This window comes from Aegilops tauschii, chromosome 5 (assembly GCF_002575655.3).
Source record: "Aegilops tauschii subsp. strangulata cultivar AL8/78 chromosome 5, Aet v6.0, whole genome shotgun sequence".
In the NCBI taxonomy this organism is placed as follows: domain Eukaryota; kingdom Viridiplantae; phylum Streptophyta; class Magnoliopsida; order Poales; family Poaceae; genus Aegilops; species Aegilops tauschii.
In genome coordinates, this window is record NC_053039.3 from 194469108 (window position 1) to 194496541 (window position 27434).

General features: G+C 46.6%; 1 protein-coding gene across 4 annotated transcripts; it reads left to right on the forward strand.

The window, feature by feature from the left end:
* Nucleotides 1-3173: 3173 nt before the first annotated feature.
* Nucleotides 3174-26977, forward strand: LOC109762258 (calcium-dependent protein kinase 27). Of its 4 annotated transcripts, XM_020321084.3 has the most exons (7): nucleotides 3175-4369; nucleotides 4437-4580; nucleotides 4656-4808; nucleotides 4888-5003; nucleotides 5102-5269; nucleotides 26306-26530; nucleotides 26667-26977. In XM_020321084.3, exons 1-7 carry the CDS (start codon nucleotides 3433-3435, stop codon nucleotides 26796-26798), a joined length of 1875 nt encoding a protein of 624 aa, XP_020176673.1. In that variant the 5' UTR covers nucleotides 3175-3432; the 3' UTR covers nucleotides 26799-26977. The 4 variants fall into 4 exon arrangements, with proteins under 4 accessions (XP_040245043.1, XP_040245045.1, XP_073356195.1 ...); XM_040389109.2 differs by lacking the exon at nucleotides 26306-26530 and having other exon boundaries at nucleotides 3174-4369; XM_040389111.2 differs by lacking the exons at nucleotides 26306-26530; nucleotides 26667-26977 and adding an exon at nucleotides 17554-25805 and having other exon boundaries at nucleotides 3174-4369.
* The last annotated feature ends 457 nt before the right edge of the window (nucleotides 26978-27434 follow it).

Below are 27434 nucleotides of genomic sequence, written 5' to 3' on the forward strand. Positions count from 1 at the left end.
ATCTTCCACGTCCTTCTTGATCTTATCACCCTCGTTGATTTCCCCAAGTTCTTCTCTCGTCATCTCTATCTTCATTAGCTAAGCATCGTCGCCAAAGTTGTTGGTGGAGGAGGATGACATGATGCCTGGCCTTGAAAACTCTGGCAGAAAACAACTCAAAACGGAAATAGGGGATATTGCCGCGGTACGGCCATCAAAACCTTCAGGAGATTATATAATGAATTTTTACCGACCAAAAGAAGTATCGTGAAAGAAAACAGAGTCCGGAGGGCACACGAGGTGGCCAGAAGGTAGGGGGCGCGCCCAGGGGCTAGGGCACGCCCTCCACCCTTGTGGTCGCCTCGTGTCTCTTTCGGACTACTTATAATTTTCCTAATTTTTTAAATATTCCAAAACGGAGAAAAATTGCCATTAGAACAGTTTTGGAGTCGGTTTACTTACCATACCACATACCTATTCCTTTTTGGAGTCTGAAACATTCTGGAAAGTGTCCCTTATGTACTCCTTTGGTGTTAATGTGTCAATTGTCTCAAAATTTATGGGAATACCTGAGATATAATGTTTGATTCTTTGACCGTTTACCACCTTCGGATTTGTGCCTTCGCCTTTGTTAATTTTTATGGAACCGAAACGATAGACCTCCTCGATAATGTAAGGACCTTCGCATTTAGAGAGAAGCTTTCCTACAAAAAAATCTTAAACGAGAGTTGTATAGCAAAACATGATCGCCTAGGTTAAACTCACGCTTTTGTATCCTTTTGTCATGCCATCTTTTAACTTTTTTTCTTTAAACAACTTGGCATTCTCATAGGCTTGGGTTCTCCATTCATCAAGCGAGCTAATGTTAAATAACCTCTTCTCACCGGCAAGTTTGAAATCATAGTTGAGCTCTTTAATAGCCCAATATGCCTTATGTTCTAGTTCGAGAGGTAAGTGACATGCTTTTCCATAAACCATTTTATATGGAGACATACCCATAGGATTCTTAGAACAATTCTTTCTAGATCTATTAATAGTCTTTTGCAAAAATCATTTTAACTTCTCTATTGCACAGTTCTACTTGACCACTAGACTGAGGATGATATGGAGATGCAATTCTATGGTTAACACCTTACTTAGCAAGCATTTTACGGAAAGCACCATGAATAAAATGTGAACCACCACCAGTCATTAAATATCCAGGGACTCTAAACCTCGGAAAAAATAACTTCTTTAAGCATCTTAATAGAAGTGTTATGATCAGCACTACTAGTTGGAATAGCTTCTACCCACTTAGTAACGTAATCAACAACAACTAAAATATGTGTATAATCATAGCCCCAAACATCAAATGGTTCAATAACAAGTGAATAATTCATAGGCATTTCCTGATGTCTACCAATATTGCCAATTCTCTGGCATTTATCACAAGACAAGACAAACTTACGAGCATCCTTGAAGATTTGTACACTCTCGTCGGCATAGTCACACGTGCGTGACAGCGGAGTTGCACAATCTTGCTCACATTGTTGCACACGCACGGGTGCAAAGTTGCACATTTTCATCGGCATAGGAGCCCACTCACTTTCCTGCGGGAGTTGCACACTCTCGCCGGCATAGTAATTTACATAACATTGGGGGAGTTGCACCTGAGTGACAGGATAGTCAAACACACATGACCATGAAGTTGCAAACTCTCATTGGCGCACTAGCTCACGCACGGCCGCGGAGTTGCACACTCTCGTCGGCATAGTCGCACATGTGTGGCCGCGGATTTGCACACTCTCGTCCGCATAGTTGCACATGTACTGCTGCGGTAGGTGCTCACGCACGACCTTGGAGTTCACACTCTCGGTGGCATGTCCATGGTTAGCTAGTTACACATGTCCATGGTTAGAGAAAAAAGTTATACATCGACTGTTAGCTAGTTGCACATCGACAGTTAAACAGTTGCACTAAACAAAGACTAAATTACACACAAAAATGTTTGTCAAAACATACCTATGTGGGATCTAGTTGCGAAGAGCGCGAGGGTTCCAACGATGAAAACATATCTTAACTCCAACACGCGGTTTAAAAGTTATGACTTTTTAAAAATTTGAAGACTCGAATTACATACATTCACACCTGTTCACATGGATACTTTAGTAATACTTTTTGTTTACGTAATACTTTTTCTACTTCCCCATCCCAAAATATAAGACGGTTTTTTACACTACGATGGTGTCAAAAAACGTCTTACATTTCAGGACGGAGGGAGTAATATGTGAATTACTAGAATTCTTTTCTTATATCAATTAGAGAGGACAAATTATTACTCCCTCCGCCCCATAATGTAAGACGTTCTTTTATACTACACTAGAGTCAAGAAACGTCTTACATTACGGGACGAAGGGAGTACCTTTTATAGATTAGGGGATCAAAAAATTTTATTTTAGGCCGGCGGCTGGGAACGACTAGCGAAAAATCGGCCACTGGCTAGACTTGTCCTTGATTAATGAAGAAGGACATGGACGCGAATGTTTGGTTTATGGATACATATGTACTCTATATGCATTTTTTTAGTAATTCAACAAAAAGTCAAAAATTTTGAATTTTTTTTAAAATAAACTTGACCTTTCATTATACTCGTGAGAAAAGTTCCAAAGAAAGAAAATTCCTCTTTGACTTCTTAAAAAAATAATTTTTTATCAAAATAACATGAATAGTGACCTATAATAGCAAAGAGATGTTGTCTTTTTCCTATGAAGTCAATGTTGTTGTTTTTTAATTTATATACTAGTGCGCAAGTAAGTTAAGTTTATTCTAAAGCTTTTTGTGTAATTATTAAAAAAATCTATATAGGATAGATATACAACCAGAAAGCAAAGTGTATTTCCCACAAGCACATACAATTATGACAGCGAGACGCAAATATGAGCAAACTCGTCCCACGCTCACACCAATCTCACGCGCGTTATCAGGCCTTGTACAATGAGAGGTGCTTAGGGAAAGTGCTTAGAAAAATAAATCAGGCTTTTCTTAAGCACCGGTGCCTATTTCTAAGCGTCTCTCCTGTAGAAATAGGCACCGGTGCTTCAGAAAAATTCGGTTTTTTTTTCTAAGCACCTCTCTTAGCATCGCCCATTGTACAAGGCCTCACAGTTGAGTTGTTAACCGCATCCTCCCTCATTTCCCTCCAAAATTAGTGTTTTCCTGCTACCACTCTGTTTCTTTCTCCTCTCACTTTCCAATTTTAGCTCCTGTTTGTTCCCCGGCTATCTTCTCCCACGAACCGAGACCACCAATAACCCACGCCTCTCCGCTTCCGACATTGGTCGTTGTTTCCCGGCGGAACGCGCCCCGTTCCGCCGCCGCTGCCGTGGCCATGCCACTCATACAGCGGAGGACAGACCCTGTGCTCTGATCGCCGTCGTCATCGTTCGCCGCCGCTGCCGCCGCAGCACGCGCCCGATGGGCAACGTCTGCGTCGACGCGCGCCGCAGCTTCGCCAAGAACGGCTTCTTCAGCACCATCTCCGGCTCCATTTGGCGCAACCGCTCCGCCGCTCCCTCGAGTAGCCCCTCCGAGCCTACCACCACCTCCCGCTCCGTCCCCGTTGTACAGCCCACCGCCTCTGCTCCTCCCCCCGAGGTCAAGCCGCCTACGCCTGAGCCAACCCCTACGGCCCCTCCAGCTCCCATCGTCATCTCCGAACCGGCGAGACCGCCCCCCCAACAGCACATTCAGCCAGCGGAGAAAGAGGCCAATACCCCTCCTCCTCCTCCTCCGTCGGAGCAGCAGCCGTCATCGCAGCCGGCTCAGCCGCAGCCGAGACAGCAGTCGCGGCCCAAGAAGCCGTCGGGGCACATCAAGCGCATCTCGAGTGCCGGGCTGCAGGTGCAGTCGGTCCTCCGGCGTAAGACCGACAACCTCAAGGACAAATACAGCCTCGGCCGGAAGCTGGGGCAGGGGCAGTTCGGCACGACGTACCTGTGCGTGGACAAGGCAACTGGTCTGGAGTACGCGTGCAAGTCCATCGCCAAGCGGAAGCTCATCACCGACGAGGACGTGGAGGACGTGCGGCGGGAGATCCAGATCATGCACCACCTCGCCGGCCACCCGAACATTATCTCCATCCGGGGAGCCTATGAGGACGCGGTAGCGGTGCACGTTGTGATGGAGCTGTGCGCCGGCGGGGAGCTGTTCGACCGGATCGTGCGCAGGGGGCACTACACCGAGCGGCAGGCTGCCGAGCTCGCCCGTGTCATCGTGGCCGTCGTCGAGTCGTGCCACTCGCTGGGCGTAATGCACCGCGACCTCAAGCCTGAGAACTTCCTCTTCGTGGGTAATGAGGAGGACGCGGCGCTCAAGACCATCGACTTCGGCCTCTCCATGTTCTTCCGACCAGGTAAACCTCCATGAATACAATTGACCTCAAGCCTGAGCAGTGAGCTGAGGCAGGAATTTTGGTGCAGGCGAGATGTTCAGCGACGTTGTGGGGAGCCCGTACTACGTGGCGCCGGAGGTGCTCAAGAAGAGCTACAGCCAGGACGCTGATGTGTGGAGCGCCGGCGTCATCGTGTACATCCTGCTATGCGGCGTGCCTCCATTCTGGGCAGGTAGACTCATGTCATGCCGGTCACATATGCAGCTCTGAAACCGCGGCACAACATGCTTTTTGCCATGGATTGCAGAGACAGAGCAGGGGATATTCGAGCAGGTGCTGAACGGCACGCTGGACTTCGAGTCGGACCCGTGGCCCAGCGTGTCGGAGGGCGCCAAGGACCTCCTCCGGAAGGTGCTCGTCAGGGACCCCAAGAAGCGGCTCACCGCGCACCAAGTCCTCTGTCAGTCCGCTCGCCGCCGTCGCGTTGCACTTAGACCTAGACCTACTGACATCTTGCAAATGTTCTATGCTGCATGCAGGCCACCCGTGGCTGCAGATGAGCGGAGAGGCACCCGACAAGCCGCTCGACTCGGCGGTTCTCTCCCGCCTGAAGCAGTTCTCGGCGATGAACAAGCTCAAGAAGATGGCATTGAGAGTGAGCACCGGTGTCATTGCCGTCATCTATGCTAGTATAAGGCCACCGTATCCATGTGAGTCTGGGAATTGAGGAGATTTGTGGCTGCGCGCCTGCAGGTGATTGCCGAGAACTTATCAGAGGAGGAGATTGCAGGGCTCAAGGAGATGTTCAAGATGATGGACACCGACAATAGCGGGCAGATCAACTACGAGGAGCTCAAGGCTGGACTGGAGAGGGTGGGCGCCAACATGAAGGAGTCGGACATATCTCAGCTCATGCAGGCTGTAAGCTTCCTCCCCTCACATCTTGACATATATCGTTCTAGAACCCTTTTTTTGCTAAAAAATATCAAGCCAATCCCCGGGCTGGGCGTGCGAAAGACCAAGCGTTTACTAAAACACAAGCCCGTCAATAAAGCCCAATGCCCGACCAAAAGCCGGTTGGTTACGACGGAATCATCATTGTAGTAGAACATTCGGCAATCTAAAAAGGAGGTCGGCAAGCAAGGTTCAAATAAAAGAACAACAACATATATTCAACATGCGTTCCCAGCCCCTCCTCGCCGCCACCCGAGGGGATCGACAGGCAAGCCTGCTGGGTCGTCGATGAAGGTGGCGGTGAGGTGCTGCGTTTGCTTCGTGCCCCCGCGAAGGACCTGGAAGCCAGGGCAGCAGCCCCGGACGGCAAGGCGGCGCTGCCTCCGCGACTGGCGGCGCGCGCAGGAAGAGGTGGTCGGCATCCTCAGCTGCCCGGGCAGCGAGGATACGGCGGGCGGTCGCGGCGCAGAGTCCCTCTGCCCCAGATCTGAAGGTCAGGCGCCCTCCTCCCTTGCTCTCTCCTCCCCGCCGGTCATACCCTTCTGCGACTCTGGTCGCCAGATCCGGTGCTGGTGGGGTGCGGGTGCTCAGGTTCGAGCCCGGGGGAAACCCTTGGCTGGCCCTTCGGTCACGACGGCGACAGCGCGTGTGCGCGTTGTGTTCTTTGCTGGAAGCGCCGTCGAGGGCTCTCCTCTTCACCCCCGTTCCAGACCCCGGGTGAAAACCCAAAGCCCGTCTCGGGTTGGCCGGCGGCAGCGCCTAGTGCGTCGCGTCCTTGTTGGAGGCGCCGTCTTGGGTGTCTGGTTCTTTGGGAGAGGGATGAGGTGGTTGGTGGGCGTCCGTCGGCTGCGAGGCCAAGTTTGCTTTTTTCTGTGGAGGGTGCTCGTTCCTGCAAGAGTCCTTCTTGCGGCCATGGAACGGGACCTGGTGCTCCCCTGCTCCGCCTCTTGGCCTCTGCAGCTTTCTTCTTCGGCGACCTCCCGACGGCTATCCTTCTGCTCTTGGTTATTCCGGAGAGGTGGCAGTGCAGCTGTGGTGTGTGCCTGCGGCGTGGCGAGGGCTGTGCAACTTGTCTGCGATGGGGATCCGGCTGGCGTCTGCTCTAGTTCTCAGGTGAGCGCCAACGATCCGACGGTGCGGCGCCTTCGAGCCTAGGCGAGAGGAAAGGGTTCCTCTTCGGCGTTGGGAGCGATGTTCTTCCCTTGCCCTTGGGTTCAGACAGTTCACACCTTTCTCTGGCCTTTGGCTGACCATCGAGGCTTCTCTGCTACTCCTCTCTCTGCTGACTATGTGCAGTAGGCTTCGACACTACTAGCAGGGCTCTTCATGTATTTTCTTTCTGCTCTAGTGTGTGTTGCATTGTTAGCTGTCCATTAAGCTCCATTGTATCTTTCGGTCGCTATCGCTAGGTGGCCTTGTGTAATCCTGGCCGGTTGATGGCTTCGTTAATTCAAAGCCGGGCTCCCCCTTGAGCCTTCATTCCAAAAAAATATTCAACATGCATGTATTCACGGTTCAACAAGCATATGCATCACACAACTATTCTAAGTGCAAACACAGGGGATAATTTGTTGGTCTATCAACATCATCACAAGTACATACTTACTTTTTGTGTGATTCCCTCTTCCTCTCCCTAGCCGCGCGACGCGCCGATAGCCGCTCCGGCTCCGGCGGCCACCCCCCGCGCCGCCCTCCGCTCCAGAGACGGTGCCCACTCACCGCGCGCATGGCCTCCCGGTTCTCTCTCTCTCAGGCTCATCGGGCTCGTCATTGTCCGGCCCGCCTTCCCCCGCTCCCCCGGCGCGGCCACAGCTGCGCTCTATCATCATGTCTGCGGTCCTCGGCACGGCCGTCGGCCCGATTGTGCAGGGCAACGCCGTGGCGGCTGGTCCTTCCCGCACCCCTGCCCCGGCACCGGCGGTCGCTCCGTGTCAAGTCAAGACGAGCCGCCACAACAAAGCCGCCCGGCTGCGCCCCACCCCCTCCGCTGGCCGCTTCACCGCCAAAGGCAGAGCAACCTGCCCACAGCTCGGCCCCGGCCGGACTCGCTCCTTCCCGCTAAGCTTTATGGCTGTTGCTACAACTGTGCAGCGACGACGGCCACATCTCCACGGAATGCAAAAGCCCAACCAGATATGTCCGCTGCGGCAGCATCAACCACATCTCACGGGGTTGTACGCGGCCGCGCAGCGCATCCCCGGTTACCCAACCCGTGCGCCCACGCCGGCGCTTCGCCCTGGGACGGTTGCGGCGGCCACCCACGGGCGCCTGGCCCACTCGCCAGCCAGCACGACATTGTCGCCGCCGCCTCCCCCTGGAGTCGTGCGGCTCACCCCCATCGGGCCGGGCTCGGATGCTCTGCCTCCCCCACCTCCGGGTCCACCCCCAACCAGCACAATTCGATTCGGGTCATTGTGGTGTCAGGTGGCATGTGGGTCTTCGACCGGCAGCGTTGAGAAGCCTCGAATCTCGGTGCCGTTCGAGCCGGTATCTTCGGATGCAAGGGATCGTCAAGACCCGGCGGACTGTTGCTTCCTGGAGGCGGCCGCGGACCTGCGTGAGCTGGAAGCAGAACATGCCTGGGCAGTGCTAGTCACGGTGGTTGGCCCGCGGCCGGCAGTGGCGGCAGTAGCGATCCACGCGGAATTCCAGATCAGGCCGCAGGATATGTCCATCCGTGCATACTTCCTGGCGGACTTCTTGGTCCTGTGCCTGGACGTGCCCATGCGCAACCGGTTGGTGGACGGAGGCCGTGTTATGGCGGCGTAGTTCACGCTCTCGCTATGCCCCTGGCTGCGCCAGGCGCAAGCCAGTAGCATCAGAATTCCGGTCATAGTGCCACTGGCTCTGCGTGGCATTCTGGCGAATGCTTGAACCCGTCGTGCGGCGGAAGCAGTTCTCTAGGGGTTGGGAGTTGTGGTCAAGGTGGCGGATTGTACGGCGAGACGACATGTTAATGTTTCGCGTCTGGCTACGCACTGACGACCTAGCGCAATTCCTCCTCGCCGCATTCTGGTGGTTGAGCAGCAGGGGCGCCGGTCCATCAGGCACGATGATGGGGCCGCCAACATCCTGTGGTACCCCTTGGAGATCTTCCAGGAGGCCTCGGCGTTTGCGCGCAGGTCCGCAGACTTGGGGCCAAAAAGGACCGAGAAAAGGTGTCTAGAGGGGGTGATTAGACCCTCAACAAGCAAAAGTAGCAGTTTTTAAGTTCGTCAAGTTAAGGTGGAGTTTTAGCACAAGTTTAAGCATTCACAATACATTTCAAGCAAGCATGGTAAGAGTATAAGCAGCGGAAAGAGTAAAGCATGCTAATTGTAAGAAAGTAAAGGGATGAGATTGGAGTGTGCAAACGCAATGAATACATGGAGATTTTTGGCGTGGTTCCGATAGGTGGTGCTATCGTACATCCACGTTGAAGGAGGCTTCAACCCATGATGGGTAATGGTTGCGCGAGTCCACGGAGGGCTCCGCCCATGAAGGGTCCATGAAGAAGCAACCTTGTCTATCCACCATGGCCATCGCCCATGAAGGACTTGCCTCACTCGAGTAGATCTTCACGAAGTAGGCTCCTTGCCCTTACAAACTCCTTGGTTCAACTCCACAATCTTGTCGGAGGCTCCCAAGTGACACCTACCCAATCTAGGAGACACCACTCTCCAAAAGGTAATAGATGGTGTGATGATGATGAACTCCTTCTCTTGTGCTTCAAATGATAGTCTCCACAACACTCAACTCTCTCTCCCAGATTTGGCTATGGTGGAAAGATGATTTGAGTGGAAAGCAACTTGGGGAAGGTTAGAGATCAAGATTCTTATGGTTGGATTGGAATGTCTTGGTATCAACACATGAGTAGGTGGTTCTATCTCAGAAAATGAGTAGTGAAAGTGTAGGCACGTTCTGATGGCTCTCTCTTGAATAGAGAAGGGGATGGAGGGGTATATATAGCCTCCAAAGAAAATCCAACCGTTACACACATTTGACCCAACTCGGTTAGACCGAATAGAAGAACTCGGTGAGACCGATTCAGTTCAAAATGTGAACGTTAGGAATCTCGGTGGGACCGAAATGATCAATTCACTGGGACCGATGTGCTAGCGCTAGGGCAAAACCTTATCTCGGTGAGACAAATTGCATGAACTCGGTGAGACCAATTTCAACAATGAGCTAACAGAGAGTTGGTCAGGCAAACTCGGTGAGACCGATTGCATGTTTCGGTGAGACCGAAATACTTACAACATGCAATAGAGAGTTTGCAAGGCCATCTCGGTGAGACCGAGATCCATATCGGTGAGACCGAATTGTCTAGGGTTTCTAGCAGTGGCTATGTCAAAAGAACTCGGTGGCGCCGGGTAGTCAAATCGGTGGGGCCGAGTTTGACTTTAGGTTTTGGACAAATGTGGAAATGAGAAAGTGGCTAAGGGTTTTGGAGCAATATCACTAAGCACTTTAAGCAAGTAGATCATTAAGAAACACCTCATCCCCCTTTAATAGTATTGGCTTTCCTATGGACTCAATGTGATCTTGGATCACTAAAATGAAAATGAAGAGTCCTGAGCCATGAGCCAATCTTTGTCCTTAGCATTTTGAAGGAGTTCCACATCCTCTTGTCCATGCCACGCCATTGTTGAACTCATGTGAAATATACTAGATAAAGGTATTAGTCCAACAAGAGATATGTTGACATTAATTACCAAAATCACCTACGGAGCACTTGTGCTTTCAATGTCCCCCTTTTTGGTAATTGATGACAACATACATCAAAGCTTTAGGTAACGATATGAAGAGTAACAAGTAAAGCTTTGGAAAGACATGTAACAGCATAGGCTCCTCCTACATATATGCAATCATGTAAAGTTAGAATGTAAGAGCATGTGAATGCATAAGCATGTCATAGCAGGCAATGAGTACATGTATCTTGGCTATATACATCAGAGCAAATGCTTTAAATAAAGGAAGTGTACCTTCATGTTCATGAATTCTTCTTGCAAACTATATGTGCAGCAGGAAGAGATCATCATGCACATGAGTGTGATGCATATACTTACCTTGTGGTATTGAGCTGGCTTTAGAAGAGGTGAACTTGAGGAAACAGGGTTGGATAACACAAGAACACTCTAATTAAAGCAATTTTAGGAAACCACAAGAGTACCAAGACTGGGATGCCATGTAATGGGTGAGCACTTAGTACCCTATTTGGATATAGATATGTCCCCAAAGATTAAAGATATGCAATGAATTCCAAAGATTTTCTTCCCCTAGATATGAACTCTTTCTCCCCCTGAATATGATATTGGATAATGGGAGAAGGTAGGGTAAGAGAAAATCAGAGCAAGAAAATGGTACAGTCAACTGTATATTAACATGTCTTTCCCCTCTTAAAGACATGTGACTTCTCTCCACTAGTGTTAATAAGCATCTCCCATGTGATAAGCTTTGATGTGCTCTCTCTCCCTCTTTGAAATCAATTTCCAAGAAGAGATCTTCTGGAGCATGAGTCCAGTAGGTATGGTCCTTGAGACACACTACAAAGCAGCACGTAGTTTAAGATGTGGGTAGAGGATAAGAATCATCGAGTGGAGCTGGAGAAGAAATGAAATTTGCAATGGAAAAAAGTTTTCTCAGTAGTGAAATCGGTAACGCCGATCCGTTTTCATCGGTGACACCGAGTTGGCAGTGTCATTGATGATGCATATTGGTCAGACCGGGTTATTCCCTGTCGGTTGTTTTGATGAACTATCTACAAGTAATCCCTGTAGTTCGGTCTAGCTGATAGGCTTGAATCGGTGAGGCCGAGTTCAATGCAGAGGAAAAGTTTTGTTAGCTCAGCTCACTTGACAATTGAAATCTCACAAAGATTTGCAAGGAATTTACTGAAAGATTTGCAATGAATTAGATGCATAAAATACAGAGAAAATATACAAAAGGAAAGAGATCTAGATGAAGTTTTTATTTTTTTTGAAAAGGGGAAACAAGATGGCAAAAGACATACGCAAAACACAAAACAAAGAAACACTAGGGAACTTCATCTAGAAGGGGTCGGCGACAAAGTCACCTATGTTAGAGTATATTGACTGATGAGTCAAGTGATAACACTTGATCGTTGGTCATACTCATCGTTTAAGCTCAAAATGGAGTTACCATTTTTCGTTTAAGCACTTTGATGTATTCTCATCTTGTAGAGTTGCTTTGACTCATGACTTGGAGTAAAGTTTCTCTAAGATGGAATAACATACCTTGGGTGGTGTTGATATTTGTGATGTAGTCAAACTTGTGTTGGATGCTCAAGGATGATACCACTTATAGTTTGAGTCCATATTCCTACATGGGTTAGTCTTGCAAGGACAAGCATTTGTGTATCCAAAATGACAATCATGAAACTTGATACCAAATGAAATTTGATATATAGAAATTGTCAAAGGATATGTCGAGTGGATTCATGCTTCCTTGAATTCAATAACCATATAGTAGAAACTTGGTGATGTAGAGATTGCTCAAGATGTGAGTGACTTGCAATCTCACAGATTTGGGCTCATCCAAGTACCTACAAGGGTTAGATAACATGCAAGGGTACAAGTATAGATCCAAGACATATGATCATCATCATAAGAGAAATATCAAGGATTAGTCAAAAAGCCTCGTGCCTTGCATGTATCCAAATGGAGTTTCTACTCCTAGTTTGAGGCATCAACCATATTCAATTCACCTCTCAAACGGGAAAATACTTTCTCATCAAGCGGTTTGGTGAATATATCCGCCTATTGCTTATCGGTTCGAACATGCTTAAGATTGATGTCTCCTTTAGCAACATGATCTCGAATGAAATGATGACGAACTTCAAGATGCTTAGTTCAAGAATGTTGCACGGGATTGTGAGCAATCTTAATTAATAGAACTTTCATTATCACAAAGCAATGGAACATGTTTCACATATATCCCGTAATCCTTAAGGGTTTGGGTCATCCAAAGTAATTGAACACAACATGATCCGGCGGCAATATATTCCACTTCGGCGGTGGATAAGGATACCGAGTTTTGTTTCTTGGAGGACCAAGATACAAGAGATCTACCAAGAAATTGACAAGTACCCGAAGTGGACTTTCTATCAACCTTGTCACCGGCATAGTCCGAGTCGGAGTATCCAACAAGATCAAAATAAGACCTCTTAGGATACCAAATGCCAAAGTTTGGTGTATGAATTAAATATCTCACTATCATTTTCACAGCCTTAAGATGACATTCTTTAGGGGCCGCTTGATATCGTGCACACATGCACACACTTAGCATATTATCGGGATGGGAGGCACATAGATATAACAATGAACCAATCATAGAGCGGTAAACCTTTTGGTCAACCGGTTTGCCATCCTTAGTCAAGTCAAGATGTCCACTATAGGCATGGGTGTTTTGATACCTTTCTTTCTTGCATGTTGAACTTCTTGAATAAGTCCTTGTATACTTTGTTCGGGAAACAAAGGTACCCTCCTTAGTTTGCTTGACTTGCAAACCAAGAAAGAATTTGAGTTCACTCATCATATACATCTCAAACTTCTCTGACATTAGCCTTCCAAACTTTTCACTAAAATGTGGGTTAGTCGAACCAAATATGATGTCATCCACATAAATTTGGCACGCAAATAGTTCATGATTAACCCTTTTAGTAAAAAGTGTAGAACCAATTTTCCCAATTTCAAAGCCTTTTTCAATAAGAAACTTAGTCAAGCATTTATACCATGCTCTAGGAGCTTGTTTAAGACCATAAAGAGCTTTGTGAAGTTTGTAAACATGATTAGGTTTCTTGGGATTAACAAAGCCGGGAGGTTGTCTAACATAGACTTCCTCCTCAATTTCACCATTTGGAAAAGCACTTTTAATGTCCATTTGGTATGACGTGATATCATGGTGATTGACATAAGCAAGTAAGATGCGTATGGACTCAAGTCTAGCAATAGGGGCATATGTCTCACCATATCGAGACTTTCGACTTGAGTGTAGCCTTGGGCGACGAGATGGGCCTTGTTGCGTACAACTTGTCCATCCTCATCTTGCTTATTCCGAAACACCCACTTGGTTCCAATGACATTTTGGTTGTTGTCCGGCTTTTCTACCAATGTCCACACTTGATTCCTTTCGAAGTTATGTAGCTCTTCATGCTTGGCGTTCACCCAATCCGGATCATCAAGAGCTTCTTCAACCGTCATAGGTTCAATACTAGAAATGAATGAGTAATGTTCACAAAAGTTAGCCAAACGAGTTTTAGAGCGAGTAATTCTCCCGGTTTGAATATCATCAAAGATTTGTTCGACGGGATGGTCTCTCGAGACTCTTGCTCTAACTTGTAAGAGATTTTGTTTGGGTCGGGGTGGAACATCCTCTTCATTGTCTTCTTCTTGTTCTTCTTCATTGTTGTTGGCGTTGTTGTTCTCTTGTGGAGGTGGAGAAGGAGGTCGATGAGGTTCATCTTGTTGTACTTCCTCATTACCTTCGTCTTGACGTGTTCCACTTGTGGATGCCTCCAAGTGAACTTGTGGTTCACCTTGTCGTGAAGTTGAGGCTTCCACTTGAACGGACGAGGTACTCTCCTTCACCTACATTGGGCGAATCTTGCCAATAGACAAGTCTTGAATTGCTTCCGAGGGATCTTTATCTCCTACATCAATTGGCAATTGCTCTACTTGCGAGCCGTTAGATTCATCAAACTTCACATCTACCATCTCTTCAACCTTTCGGGTGAAATTGTTGTAGACACGGTAAGTGTGAGAGTTTGAGCCATAACCGAGTAGGAAACCTTCATGAGATTTAGGGGCAAATTTCGAACGACGATGCTTATCAAGAATGTAGCACTTTGAGCCAAATACTCGGAAGTATCCAACTTGGGGTTTGTACCGGTGAGAAGCTCATATGCCGTCCTGCCGAGAAGCTTGTGAGGATATAGTTGATTTGTTGCATGACAAGCTGTCTCAACCGCTTCCGCCCAAAAGTGTTTTGGCGTCTTGTATTCTTCAAGCACCGTTCTTGACATCTTAATAAGTGTCCGGTTCTTCTTCTCAACAAATCCATTTTGTTGAGGTGTGTACGTAGCCGAGAACTCATGTGAAATCCCTTCTTCGTCAAGAAAGGTATCCACATTGGCGTTCTTGAACTCCGTTCCGTTGTCGCTCCGAACCTTCTTGTTCTTCACTTCAAATTGATTTTGGGTCTTCCTAGCAAAGTTCTTGAAGATCTTTTGGACCTACGATTTATCATCAAGAAAGAACACCCACGTAAATCTTAAAAAATCATCAACAATGACCAATCTGAACGAGTTACCACCGAGACTCTTGTAGACGTTGGGACCAAAAAGATCCATATGAAGTAGCTCGAGTGGTCTTCTCGTAGTCATGATGTTCTTCACGGGATGACTTCCTCCAACTTGTTTTCCTGCTTGACAAGCACTACAAAGTCTATCCTTGTCAAATATGACATCTTTAACACCAAGGATATGATCACCTTTAATAAGCTTATCAAGATTTCACATGCCCACGTGACCTAAACTTCTATGCCACAACCAACCTTTAGAAGACTTAGCAATTAAGAAAGTTTTAGGTTGAGCCTTTTTAGTGAAATCAACAATATATAGATCACCTCTACGCATACCAGTAAAGACCGTATTATGATTATCTCTTAGAAACACTTAGCAATCTACTTCAGTGAATAGAACATTGAAACCAAAATCGGCTAGCCTAGACACGGAAAGTAAATTGTAGCCAAGAGATTCAACGAGCATAACATTTTGGATGGAGCTGTCATGTGAGATGGCCACCTTACCAAGGCCAACCACCTTACCTTTGAGTTATCACCAAAAGTGACATACTTTCGGGGGCGTCATTCTCAGCAAGCTCACGAAACATATCCTTGTCTCCATTCATGTGATCGGTACATCCACTATCAAGAACCCATTTCTTTCCTCCAGCCATGTAACCATGAAGGTTAGTCATAAGACCAAAGTGTCTCATCGACTCATCAAGATCAAAGTCACTATCATCATCCTCGTCATAATATCCATGTTCAACATCGTCTTGTGATTGATCATCACCTAGAGAGAGTGATTCATTAGATTTATGACCATGACAATGTGCATCTTTATGAATTCTAATGACCTGTGAGATGATGCCGCTAATGACTCCAACATCTCCTTTGGCACGCTGAGGTCACGAAGCTGAAATAAATAGTCACCAAATTTAGGATCACTAGGACTCATTTTATGAAAAGCAATGGACTTTTGAAGAATCTCATCTAGATTTTTCAAAGAATAGTTTGGAAATCGTTCCTCAAGATATCTCCATATAGTATAAGCACATTCAAATGTAGGCAAGCATACAAGCAAATTTCTAGGCAATCCTCTAATGATAAGATCAATAGCTCTAAGATTGCGAGTCATGTCAAGATACTCATCGGGGGTAGGATGCAAGGGATAATTAGGAGGCACACAAGGGCTAGTAATATACTTGTTCAAATTATATCCATTGAAAATCTCAAGCATCTCATTTTTCCAAGCACTATAGAACTCGCCATCAAGAATAGGCACTCTACATCTAATACTCCCAATTGTAGACACATCCATCTTCCTTGAATGGTGATTAAACCAAAGCAATGGAGAGCAAAGGTTTGGTACCAATTGAAAGGATTGAGAAGAGGTGCCTAGAGGGGGGTGATTAGACCTCAACAAGCAAAAGTAGCAGTTCTTAACTTCTTTAAGTTAAGATGGAGTTTTAGCACAAGTTTAAGCATTCACAATACATTTCAAGCAAGCATGGCAATAGTATAAGTAGCGGAAAGAGTAAAACATGCTAATTTCAAGAAAGTAAAGGGATGGGATTGGAATGTGCAAACACAATGAAGACACGGAGATTTTTGGTGTGGTTCCGATAAGTGGTGCTATCGTACATCCACGTTGATGGAGACTTCAACCCACGAAGGGTAATGGTTGCGCAAGTCCACGAAGGGCTCCACCCACGAAGGGTCCACGAAGAAGCAACCTTGTCTATCCCACCATGGCCATCGCCCACGAAGGACATGCCTCACTCGGGTAGATCATCATGAAGTAGGCGATCTCCTTGCCCTTACAAACTCCTTGGTTCAACTCCACAATCTTGTCGGAGGCTCCCAAGTGACACCTAACCAATCTAGGAGACACCACTCTCCAAAAGGTAATAGATGGTGTGATGATGATGAACTCCTTACTCTTGTGCTTTAAATGATAGTCTCCCCAACACTGAACTCTCTCTCTCACAGATTTGGCTATGGTGGAAAGATGATTTGAGTGGAAAGCAACTTGGGGAAGGCTAGAGATCAAGATTCTTGTGGTTGGATTGGAATGTCTTGGTTTCAACACATGAGTAGGTGGTTCTCTCTCGGAAAATGAGTAGTGGAAGTGTAGGCACGTTCTGATGGCACTCTCTTGAATAGAGAAGGGGGTGGAGGGGTATATATAGCCTCCACACAAAATCCAACTGTTACACACATTTGACCCAACTCGGTCAGGTCCAATAGGAAACTCGGTGACACCGATTCAGTTCAAAATGTGAACGTTATGGATCTCCATGGGACCAACACGATCAATTTGGTGGGACCGATGTGCTACGGCTAGGGAAAAACCTCATCTCGGTGAGACCGATTGCATGAACTCAGTGAGACCGATTTCAGCAATGAGCTAACAGAGAGTTGGTCTGACAAACCCGGTGGGACCGATTGCATGTTTCGGTGAGACCGAAATACATACAACAGGCAACAGCAAGTTTGCAAGGCCATCTCGGTGAGACCGAGATCCCTATCGGTGAGATCGAGTTGTCTAAGGTTTTTTGCATTGGGCTATGTCAAAAGAGCTCGGTGGCGCTGGATAGATCAAATCGATGGGGCCGAGTTTGACTTTAGGTTTTGGACTAATGTGGAAATGGGAAAGTGGCTGAAGGTTTTGGAGCAATATCACTAAGAACTTTAAGCAAGTAGATATTAAGCAACACCCATCCCCTTTTAATAGTATTGGCTTTCCTATGGTCTCAATGTGATTTTGGATCACTAAAACAAAAATGAAGAGTCTTGAGCCTTGAGCCAATCTTTGTCCTTAGCAATTTGAAGGGGTTCCACATCCTCTTGTCCATGCCACGCCATTATTGAACTCATCTGAAATATACTAGATAAAGGTATTATTCCAACAAGTGATCTGTTGACATTAATTACCAAAATCACCCAGGGAGCACTTGTGCTTTCAGGGCCACCGCCGCCGCCGGAAGATGATGCCCGGGACGACGGGCTGAGCCACAGTTCAAGATGTGGGCGCTCCAAGACTAGGTGCGGTGCTCCTGTACATCCGTTGCTAGGATCGCTACTGGCAACTGCTCCGGCACCGCCGGTGGGGCATCGGGTGGTTCAAACTGTCGGGGGTCCCCGTCAACCCCTGCCTGTCGAACAGGTGGATGATGGCAGCTGCATGGCAGCTATTGCAGGTGGAGAAAGTCGTATCCCTGCCAAAAGTGTATGGGGGCCTGCGTAGGAAGGTTGCGTGCTGCACTTAGCGATGAACGACCAGGTACTTTCTGCACAAAGTGGGGTGCGTGAAGCAGGAATCCTATCCACCCCGCTCTTGTCCTGTTCTTCTCGACAAATCTCGTGCGCCAGGGAGCTTCGATACCGCTTGGGCAACTGCTCCCCTGCTTCTGTTCACTAGCCATGCCATCGGTCAGGTGGTGAGGACAGGCTGGCAGCTGTCGGGAGCTAGGAGCAACACAACGATGCGGGCCCAGCGAGATCGCCGTGTTTGAGGATTGGCTCGTGGGATCTGTTGCCGCAAGATCATGTGGCCGTTGCTGAGGCCAGGCCAACTCCCTCGATGGTGGGCCATGACCTGGATAGGGACGTGGGTAGCTATGAGATAAGGGATTTGCTGGATGGCCCTGTGATGGAGATGGCCCATTTGCACGAGCATGAGGAGACGTGCCCATGGAGACATAAAACAAGTGGCTCACTGTTAGCCTCTCAGCGCAATAGGAGTTTGTGTCGCCGGAGGCACATGCAGCCCAGTCGATGTCACTACGCTCCGAGGTTGAGCAGTTGTGCGTTGAGATACATCACGCGCTGACACCGATTCTCGCTCAGCCGACTACTCGTGCACAGCCAACGCTGGCGAGGAGGCCCAGACAAACAAGACCGCTGGTTACGACGCCGCGACATAGTGTTCGCATTGCCAAGGGGAAGGCCAATGGCTCTAAGGCAACTAAGTAGCAGGTCGTTCTCATTCGGAAGCTATGCTTGGCAAGTGAAGCTGAGATCATAGGAGAGGAAGCCCTCCAAGCGTATGCAAAGTTGTTTGAGAAGCCGCTCACTAACAGCCACATCACGACCATCCTAGCTTTGTTCGGATGGTCGCAGGAGATACTTCCACTACAGGATGGGCTGGTGGACTTGGTTGATGGGCAGTAGACTATGCGGCTCGGTGGTCTTGTGTGGGTCTTCCATATGGCTTCACAACCTCCGAAGCTTCTCGTGTGGAACATCCACAGCTTAAAGTCTCTAGCGAGGCAGAATGCAATATACTAAGTCATGGTGGCAGCTAATCAAAGCATAGTTTGCTTCCAAGAGACGAAAATGGAAATTGTAACAATCTAAATTGTCTGGCATTGTCTCGAAAATAAATTTGAGAAACTTTTCTACCTGCCGGCTCTAGGGACACGCGGAGGTGTGCTCATTGCATGGGATCTTGTAGTGGTGGCACTTTCAAACCCACACACAACTGAGAACACGCTCACGTCGCTTGTGACTCTAGCAGGAGTGAGTGACTGCATGTGGTGGTTAACGGGAGTATACGGTCCCCAAGGAGATGCGGAAAATGTGCAGTTCCTCCATGAGATCAAGGACGTCTGTGACTTGCATGCGGGGCCTTGGGCTCTAGTGGGTGACTTTAACTTGATTGTCAACCCGGAGGACAAGAGCAATACACTGATTAACGGGAGGAGGATGGCTCGTCTGCGGGAATTGTTAAACCGACTTGAGCTCAAAGAGATATACCTAAATGGGCGGAGGTATACGTGGACAAATGAGAGGCGAGAACCTACAATGGAGAAGTTAGACCATGGTTTTGTCACTAACTCACGGGAGGACAAGTTTCCAGTTAGCCTACTGATTGCCCTTGGATCATTAATATCGGATCATTGCCCGCTCTTGCTGGACTTAGACGCGGACTTCATGATGGGGCACCGATTCAGGTTTGAGTCCTTTTTGGCCGAAGGTCGAGGGCTTCTATGAGGTGGTGGCTGAGGCATGGCAATCCGTACCATCCATAGGAAATGCGTACATGGCACTAGACACCAAGCTACAAGCGATCGCAAAGGGCACCGCAGAGGTGGAGTGACAAGTGGATCAGGAATGTGCGATTGCAAGTGGCTCTTGCGATGGAAGTCATACACAGGCTTGATATGGATGCGAACTTGAGGCCCCTATCTGATAAAGAGCATGGTCTACGAAATGTGTTGAAAAGGAAGCTGTTGGGCTTCAGCTCTCTAGAGCAGACTATCGCCAGGCGGAGGTCTCACCTCCTCCGCTTGAAGGAGGGTATGCGAACACGAAATTCTTCCATCGACATGCATGGCATCGCCATCAAAAGAACATGATCACGGCCATGCAACACAATGGCAAGGTAGTCACTGGGCAGGACCGCATCACGGAGGTGGTGGATGAGTACTATGCGGCCTTGTTTGGCTCGGCGCCGGCAAGAAATCACACCATCGACTTGGATACGCTAGGCCTTCCTTCCATGGACTTGGCACATCTGGAGGAGCCTTTGTCGGTGGAACAGGTAGAGAAGACAATCAAGTCCATGCCAATGGACAAAGCGCCGGGGCCGGATGGGTTCACAGATCGCTTCGTTGTGACTTGTTGGCACATAATCAAGTTAGATTTCATGCGAGCACTGGATGACTTCTTCTATGGGGATATGAGGGGACTGCCGAGCATCAACAAAGTGATTGTTATCCTATTGCCAAAGAAAGAAGGGGCTGTGGATATCTAAGACTACCGCCCAGTGAGCCTAGTGCACGGAGCGGTGAAGATATTTGAAGAAGTTCTCGCAACAAGACTCACTGACGACCTACCGAAACTCGTTGGGCACCACCAAAGTGCATTTGTTCGGGGACGCTCTCTGCACGACAATTTCATGGTGGTACAATCCACAGCGAGGCATTTACATGTCTTGAAACAACCGACGATCATGCTGAAACTTGACATTTTAAAGGCTTTTGACGCTGTCCAATGGCCATTTATCCTGGAGGCGCTGACGTAGATGGGCTTTGGGAGGAGATGGATCTCCTGGTTGTGCAGACTGCTAGCAACTTCCTCGAGAAGGATCATGGTAAACAGGATACCGGGGATGCCAATCTTTAACTGTCAAGGGCTACGGCAAGGGGTGCAGTTATCCCCAATGGTCTTTATTCTCTCCATGGAGCCGTTGTATAGTACATGTTCAGATTGGTGGCGGCCAAAGGCTTGTTAGCACCCCTTGCCCACTCCGGCACGCACCAGCAAGTCTCGATGTTCGCAGATGATGTGATCGTTTTCTTCAAGCCGGTGGAGCTTGAGTCCAGGGTGTGCAGAGCCATCTTCGACCTATTCGGACATGCATCGGGATTACACGTCAACATGACAGGAAGTGCTGCAATGGCTATCAGGTGCTCTCAGGAGGAGGTGCACACAATATGTACCTTGATGGGCTGCGCGAGTGGGGCGTTTCCATGCAAGTACTTGGGTCTACCTCTAACAATTCGAAAGCAAACGAAGGCGCAGTTTTAGGGTCTGGTTGACCAGCTGGCGAACTGCCTGCCCAGCTGGCGGGCAGCATTACTACCAAAGAGTGGGTGTCTAATTCTGGTTACCTCGGTGCTATGCGCGATTCAAGTACACACGATGCTGGCACTCGACTTACCTCCAAAGACGCTTTCAGCGATGGCCAAGATATGTCATGGATTCCTATGGTGCGGCAAAAAGGAGGCTAATGGTGGAACTTGTGCGGTCGCATGGGACATGGTCTGTAGGCCTAAAAGGGCTGGCGGCCTAGGAATCCTGAACCTTCGATGGATTAATATGGCTCTGCAAGTGAGATGGCCTAGGCTCTAGAGAACAGACAAGGCGATACCCTGGTCGGGACTCCCTATCACTGTGCCGAAAGATTCGTGGCCTTATTCTAGGCAGCGGTGACGGCGGTTGTAGGAGACGGGAAGGAAACACTATTCTGGGAGGATCAATGGTTACACGGATTCTGCATTGGCGAGCATGCGCCGCTGATCTGCAACAGGGTCCCAAAGAGGGTTAGGACAACGAGAATAGTGGCTGCAGCTATGGAGAATGCAGCCTGGCGGTGAGACATTGTGTCGGACATGGATGAGATCGCACTGCAACAGTTCGTAACACTCTGGATGAGAGTAGAGACGGTGCAGCTCAATAATGATGTGCAAGACGCTATCAATTAGGCTTGGGAGAAGAATGGCCAGTTCTCCGCACGCTCAGCATATGTGGTGAGGTTTGCGGGATTGGAGGTTGTCCCAACAGCTGAATTCACTTGGAAGTCGAGGGCACCGCTACAATTGCTGGCCTTCAAGAACCATTGCTAGAGGTCTGACCGGTTGGCGAGGCGTGGACTACCCCACCAGGACGCATGCCCATTTTGTGACCAGTATGACGAGACAATGAATCATCTTAGTGAACTGCATCCTATCCAAGGAGGTGTGGCACTGGATTAGCATGGCAACAGGTCGGCCATAGTTGGAGCCAATGGACGACGACACTTAGGCCCATGGTGCATTAGACAAGGGAAACGCACGGAACAATGGTGAACCATGCGAGCACTGTGTCTGCTAGGCATGTGGGTCATCTGGAAGCACCGAACTGATATCGTGTTCAACGGCGCGGTAGCCTCCACTACCCATGTCATGCGACGGTTCGATAGCGAGGCTAGGATATGGATACAAGCAGGGCTTCTAGGAGGGGATCTAGACGGAGTTTTCGCATGACTAGCAAGGTGGGTAGTGGGTGAGTAGTTGCTCTGTCTGTAGGCGGATCTTGCGGAGGTGGTCGGCGAAAGCCGTGTAACAGTCGTTGTAAACTGAGGGGAAGACTTTTCCCCCTTCTCCTTTATAAAGGGATAAGCACACTCGTGCATATTCGAGAAAAAAAGTGCAAACACAAAATCATAACATTATCCCACGCACATAAACTTGAAATCTTGAACACCATAACAAGTTAAAACAACTATATGCAACCAAATTCCAAGTTGCAACACAAGCATACCCGGTACAACTTCAATCTCAACACTACAGGCTTGATGTCTACCTCATCCACATTATAAAACAAAAGTAGCTCAAATATTGTCATTACGCACATCGAAGTTCCCATCCATCTTTGAAGTTTTTGTGTTCACAACCATTAAAACATCAAACTTCATGACCATCAGCCTCCAACCTCAGTGGCTAGTTACAAGATCACACATTTGCACCAGTTCCAAGATACAATATTTAGGAGATGAAATTTAGTTAGTACAAAAATATAAATAAATTAACAAACAATAAGTTATAGCATTTAATGTAGTAGTTACTAGTTAAATTAAGAAAATAATATCTCGTCAACTTTAGAAGGGATCTTTAAAGATTGTGCTTCCATTATTTTGACTACTATAATGTTTAGTATACAAGTATATAGCAATCAACCAGACATAACAACAAATCACTTTTTTGGCTCATAATAAGAGTTTACTCGGAACCAACACTCTGGGCGGGGACAACACGAATACCACCAGCCGTAAACGCTAGCTTGAGATATCTCATAGATGACTTACTCTAATACTCTAGAATGCTCAAATACTCTAGAACTGTGAATTGTCTTTGTGTATTTGGCTAGTGCTCATGAAAGTAATCAATGAATATGTCTGCCTCACTTCCACAAGTGCAATACCAACCCTATTGGATGAACAATTCCTAACAGCAAAGCCTTTGCACTCATTAAAAAGATTGACCAAAGTATTTCTATCTTCATGAACCCGATGTTGGGCCTCTCCAGGTTAATGCAATTTGTTATTGCAAATTCTTATAAATCCTAGTTTATAATGCAAATCAAGAACAACAACACACAAAAGAACTCAGTATAATCAAGGTAAGATTTTCCAAACTTCTGTTTCATATCACCCAACATTAGAGCCTTGAAATTTCCTCGACAGCATGTGCCTGCTATAAGCGTGCATTCACCATGAAACACAAAGTTGAGGTACCTATTGGAAATCAGATACTTTGAGTCGAAAAATACCAATGTGACATCATAGAAAGTCTTACAAAACTAAGAATGATGGCAAGCTTATCCCATTAACCAGGAGTTCACAAGAAATGTGATTTGAATATGTTATGTCACCTAGCAAATAAAAAAGGAGACATTTAAAGTATACATAACCCTCAAGCATTTCGTAGATCGAATTCCAAAGAACAATCATATTAATTGTTGTTGCAATGGAAACAATATTATAGCTAAGGTCATCGTACATCGACAAAGTGACACAATGATGTTTTGTAAATAGGTATAATCGCTTCATGGGAGCACAACCTGCGACCTTTGTGAGGAGGAGAGACATCAATATAAGTGCTCATTGCATGGAACATTTAGAAAATGCGTCTTTCGAAGTCTCATGACTCCCGATGGTCCGAGTCTCAGAAGGTCCCTTGGAGTCCGAAACCCGGCATCCATGAACCTTGGTCCTAAGGAGGGGGGCATGTGGATCTCCTATTGAGTTTATTCAAGTGGGATTGAATGAGAGTACATACCCTTGGGGTGACTATTTATAGCCTTGATTCTTGACAAATGACCAAGGCTACCCTTGAAGGTTTTAGGTTGGAGGGATACATGGGTAATAAAAGGTCCATGGTTCTATGAGTACTAGTCAAAGGCGAGGGTGTTTATGGATCATGCTGGGACAATCATTCTCACCCATTCATGAATAAGAAATAGCTAGTTGGGCCTCCTCTAGACATGTCCATCTTTGCTTCTTTTCACCATCTAAGACTAGATTTTCTTATTCCCTCATATTCTTTTGACTTTTTTACCATAGTGGTTTTCTTGGACTCTCGTTGACTATCCTTGACTTGTGTTGATCATCTTTGATTTACGTTGAATGTTCATGTGGATACCCTGTAGAACTAAGTGCAAGCCCCGGTAAAATTTAGCTATCCTCTCAAAGTGAGTCCCCTTGGGCAGATGTCACAAAAGGCATTGTTGTGTCATCGAGTCAATAGTCGTGTCTTGATAATCTTCTTCGCCACCTTTAGTGGTTGGCCTCGCTATATGTGATCTCCTCTTGGATTCTCGGCCTCATTAATCTCTTTGAATCTCCTGTGATTGAGATGATGGTCATTGATGAGCTTCTACATTGCTAGTCATCGAGGACTAGGGAAAAGTACCTATCGAAGAAGCAAATGCAAAACCTGTACAGCTACAAGTCCTCGTGACCTCCGAGGCATCTTTCCCTATTGTCTTTACATCTCCCTGGGGATCTTCATGTTTTTCTCAATGTAGTTTCCAACTCAGAAACATTTCACAGGAATCTAAGGCTTTTTGTGATTTTTGTGTCGAGTTTACATTCCCAACAGAACTTTGGGACATCATATTTTTTATTCTCGTTTCTAACTGAACCGACTAGGAAAGGTGTGAATAACCTCTATCAACTCCTCTCCGTGTGTTCTTCAAACATTGTCATAATTTCCTTTTTGATAGTTAACAACTAATGTTCTTGAATTCAGGACAAGCTTTAGTCATCATAGTTCTATCACAATACTCTTCTACAAGAGAACATGGATGAAAACCTCCAATAAAAAATTGGGATATTGGAACTCGGGTATATTCATGATCAAACTTTCCATTTTTCAAACAGTGAGGGAAAATCATGACTGTTTTCAAATTTCAGAAAAACGGTTGTTGACTTCATTTGTACTGCAAGGATGCACATTTTTAGAAGCTCTTAACAGATAATAACTACCATTTTTCAGATTGCCATGAAGAACTTTTGGCATATTATACAATCAATAATCACCTCATCATAAACACTTTCAATCCTTTTGAAATTCTTCCAACAATTTTACTTAAATGGTTTTGGAAGAGGAGGAGTAACATGTGGTTGTTCAGTGGTTTCAATAACACCACCATCTGCATTTTTCTCACAACCAACAAGAGGGTTACATCTTCCCATTGTTGACTCAGACCAGCTTAGTGGATGTATTCCTCTCCACTTTCTCTTGCATGCTTGCATCTTGATCTATCGACAACAAGAGCAGTAAACATAGCGACAAAAGTAGTAGCTGGACGTTCGGAGGCACAAAGTGACAAGGTGCAGAGAGGTCGGTGGGTGTTTGTGTGTGCTTGTGTTCTGTCGGCTAGGGGTAAAATAGATACACACACATAGACACACACGCATAGAGAGAGAAAGGGAGGGAGGGAGGGAGGGAGAGAGGAGTTTCAAAGCGAGGAGGAAACATTGGCTGCTTATTGCGATATTGTTGGGCCTCTCATGGAAAAATTCATGCGTGGTGCTAGGCAGGGCTAGTTTTGGGCTGAGACTAAATCACAAGCTCGGCATTAAAATGTATTTGTGCTGCAAATCAAGTCCCGAGCCCGCCCTGTGTTTTTTGGTCTCTGTTGTGCATGCCTTGGCTAATTAGGAAGTTCATAATCCTTTAGGACTCATAGTCTTCCATTTAAATTATTGAGAGGGATCAAACAAACATAATAACCAATATGATGCATCATGTAAAAATACAATTAATTCATCTCACACAAAATAATTACGAGTCAAGTTCTTGCATTTGGTAGTAGGTATTGATCAATCAAAGTATTACATGTTATGGTAATTGTAAAGATGATGGAACGTTGGTATATTGATTAACTTCGCTACTACTTTTAACCCAAAAGTGATGTAATTTTTCATTTTTTCACTTCATTCTTAAGGCCGATATTGACAACAGTGGTACCATAGACTATGGAGAGTTCATAGCTGCCACTCTACACTTGAACAAAGTTGAGAGGGAAGACCATCTATATGCTGCCTTCCAATACTTTGACAAGGATGGCAGTGGATACATCACGGCTGACGAGCTCCAACAGGCTTGCGACGAGTTTGGGATTGAGGATGTTCGACTTGAGGACATGATAGGCGAAGTAGATCAGGACAATGTAAGATCACCAAATTTAAACAATCAACAATACACTTGCAGTTTTATTAACCATGATTATTTCTATAACAACAAAATATCATCCAATCATGCATTTCGAATCTGACAAACATATTTGGTGGGCAATTTTCCTGCAGGATGGACGCATAGATTACAATGAGTTTGTGGCCATGATGCAAAAATCGACCACAGGCTTTGGGAAGAAAGGCCATCAGTATAACCTTAGTGTCGGTCTTAGGGATGCCTTGAACATAAAGTCAAATAGCTAACAATGTTGCAGAAGTGTTTCTATTGTGTACCTATATGTATACCCACCCCCTTTTACTATGATAAGTGGTGTTGTACATACGTATGTGATTGTAAAGGAAAGGGAAGTGTGATATTGTAAAGTAAAGGAAAGGAAAACGTGTCCTGATTAATCCATAGGAGCATTGTCAATTGCAGATTATTAGCTATTGTTTTCATCACCTCATGTGTACACAAATGTTAATTAGTGAGGGTAATGCTATTAGAAATGTTGACAACTAAAGAATGATTTGGTACAAAAAATGAAAAATCATGAGTTCTTTCTTAAGGGGAATATTCATGAGTTCTTTATGCACAAGAACAACAAATATGTTTAAATCAAAAAAGTACTTTAAACTCATGGTCTCTTATAATTCTATTAATCTTTTATACCTAAAAATGGGTCCACATATAGAACTCCGAAAAGACAGGATCGACCCCCCACCTCCGTATGGTGACTCAGGTGGTGCATCTAGTTTCCACCACTAGCATCTGCTCCTTGGTGCCTTCTCCCTTCACTACCACCGGTGTGCAGCTGGGCCAAACCTTGATGGTCACCAATGACTAGGCTTTCATTTCTGGATGGTGCTAGTGGATTTGTAAGCGTGGGTAGTTGAGCA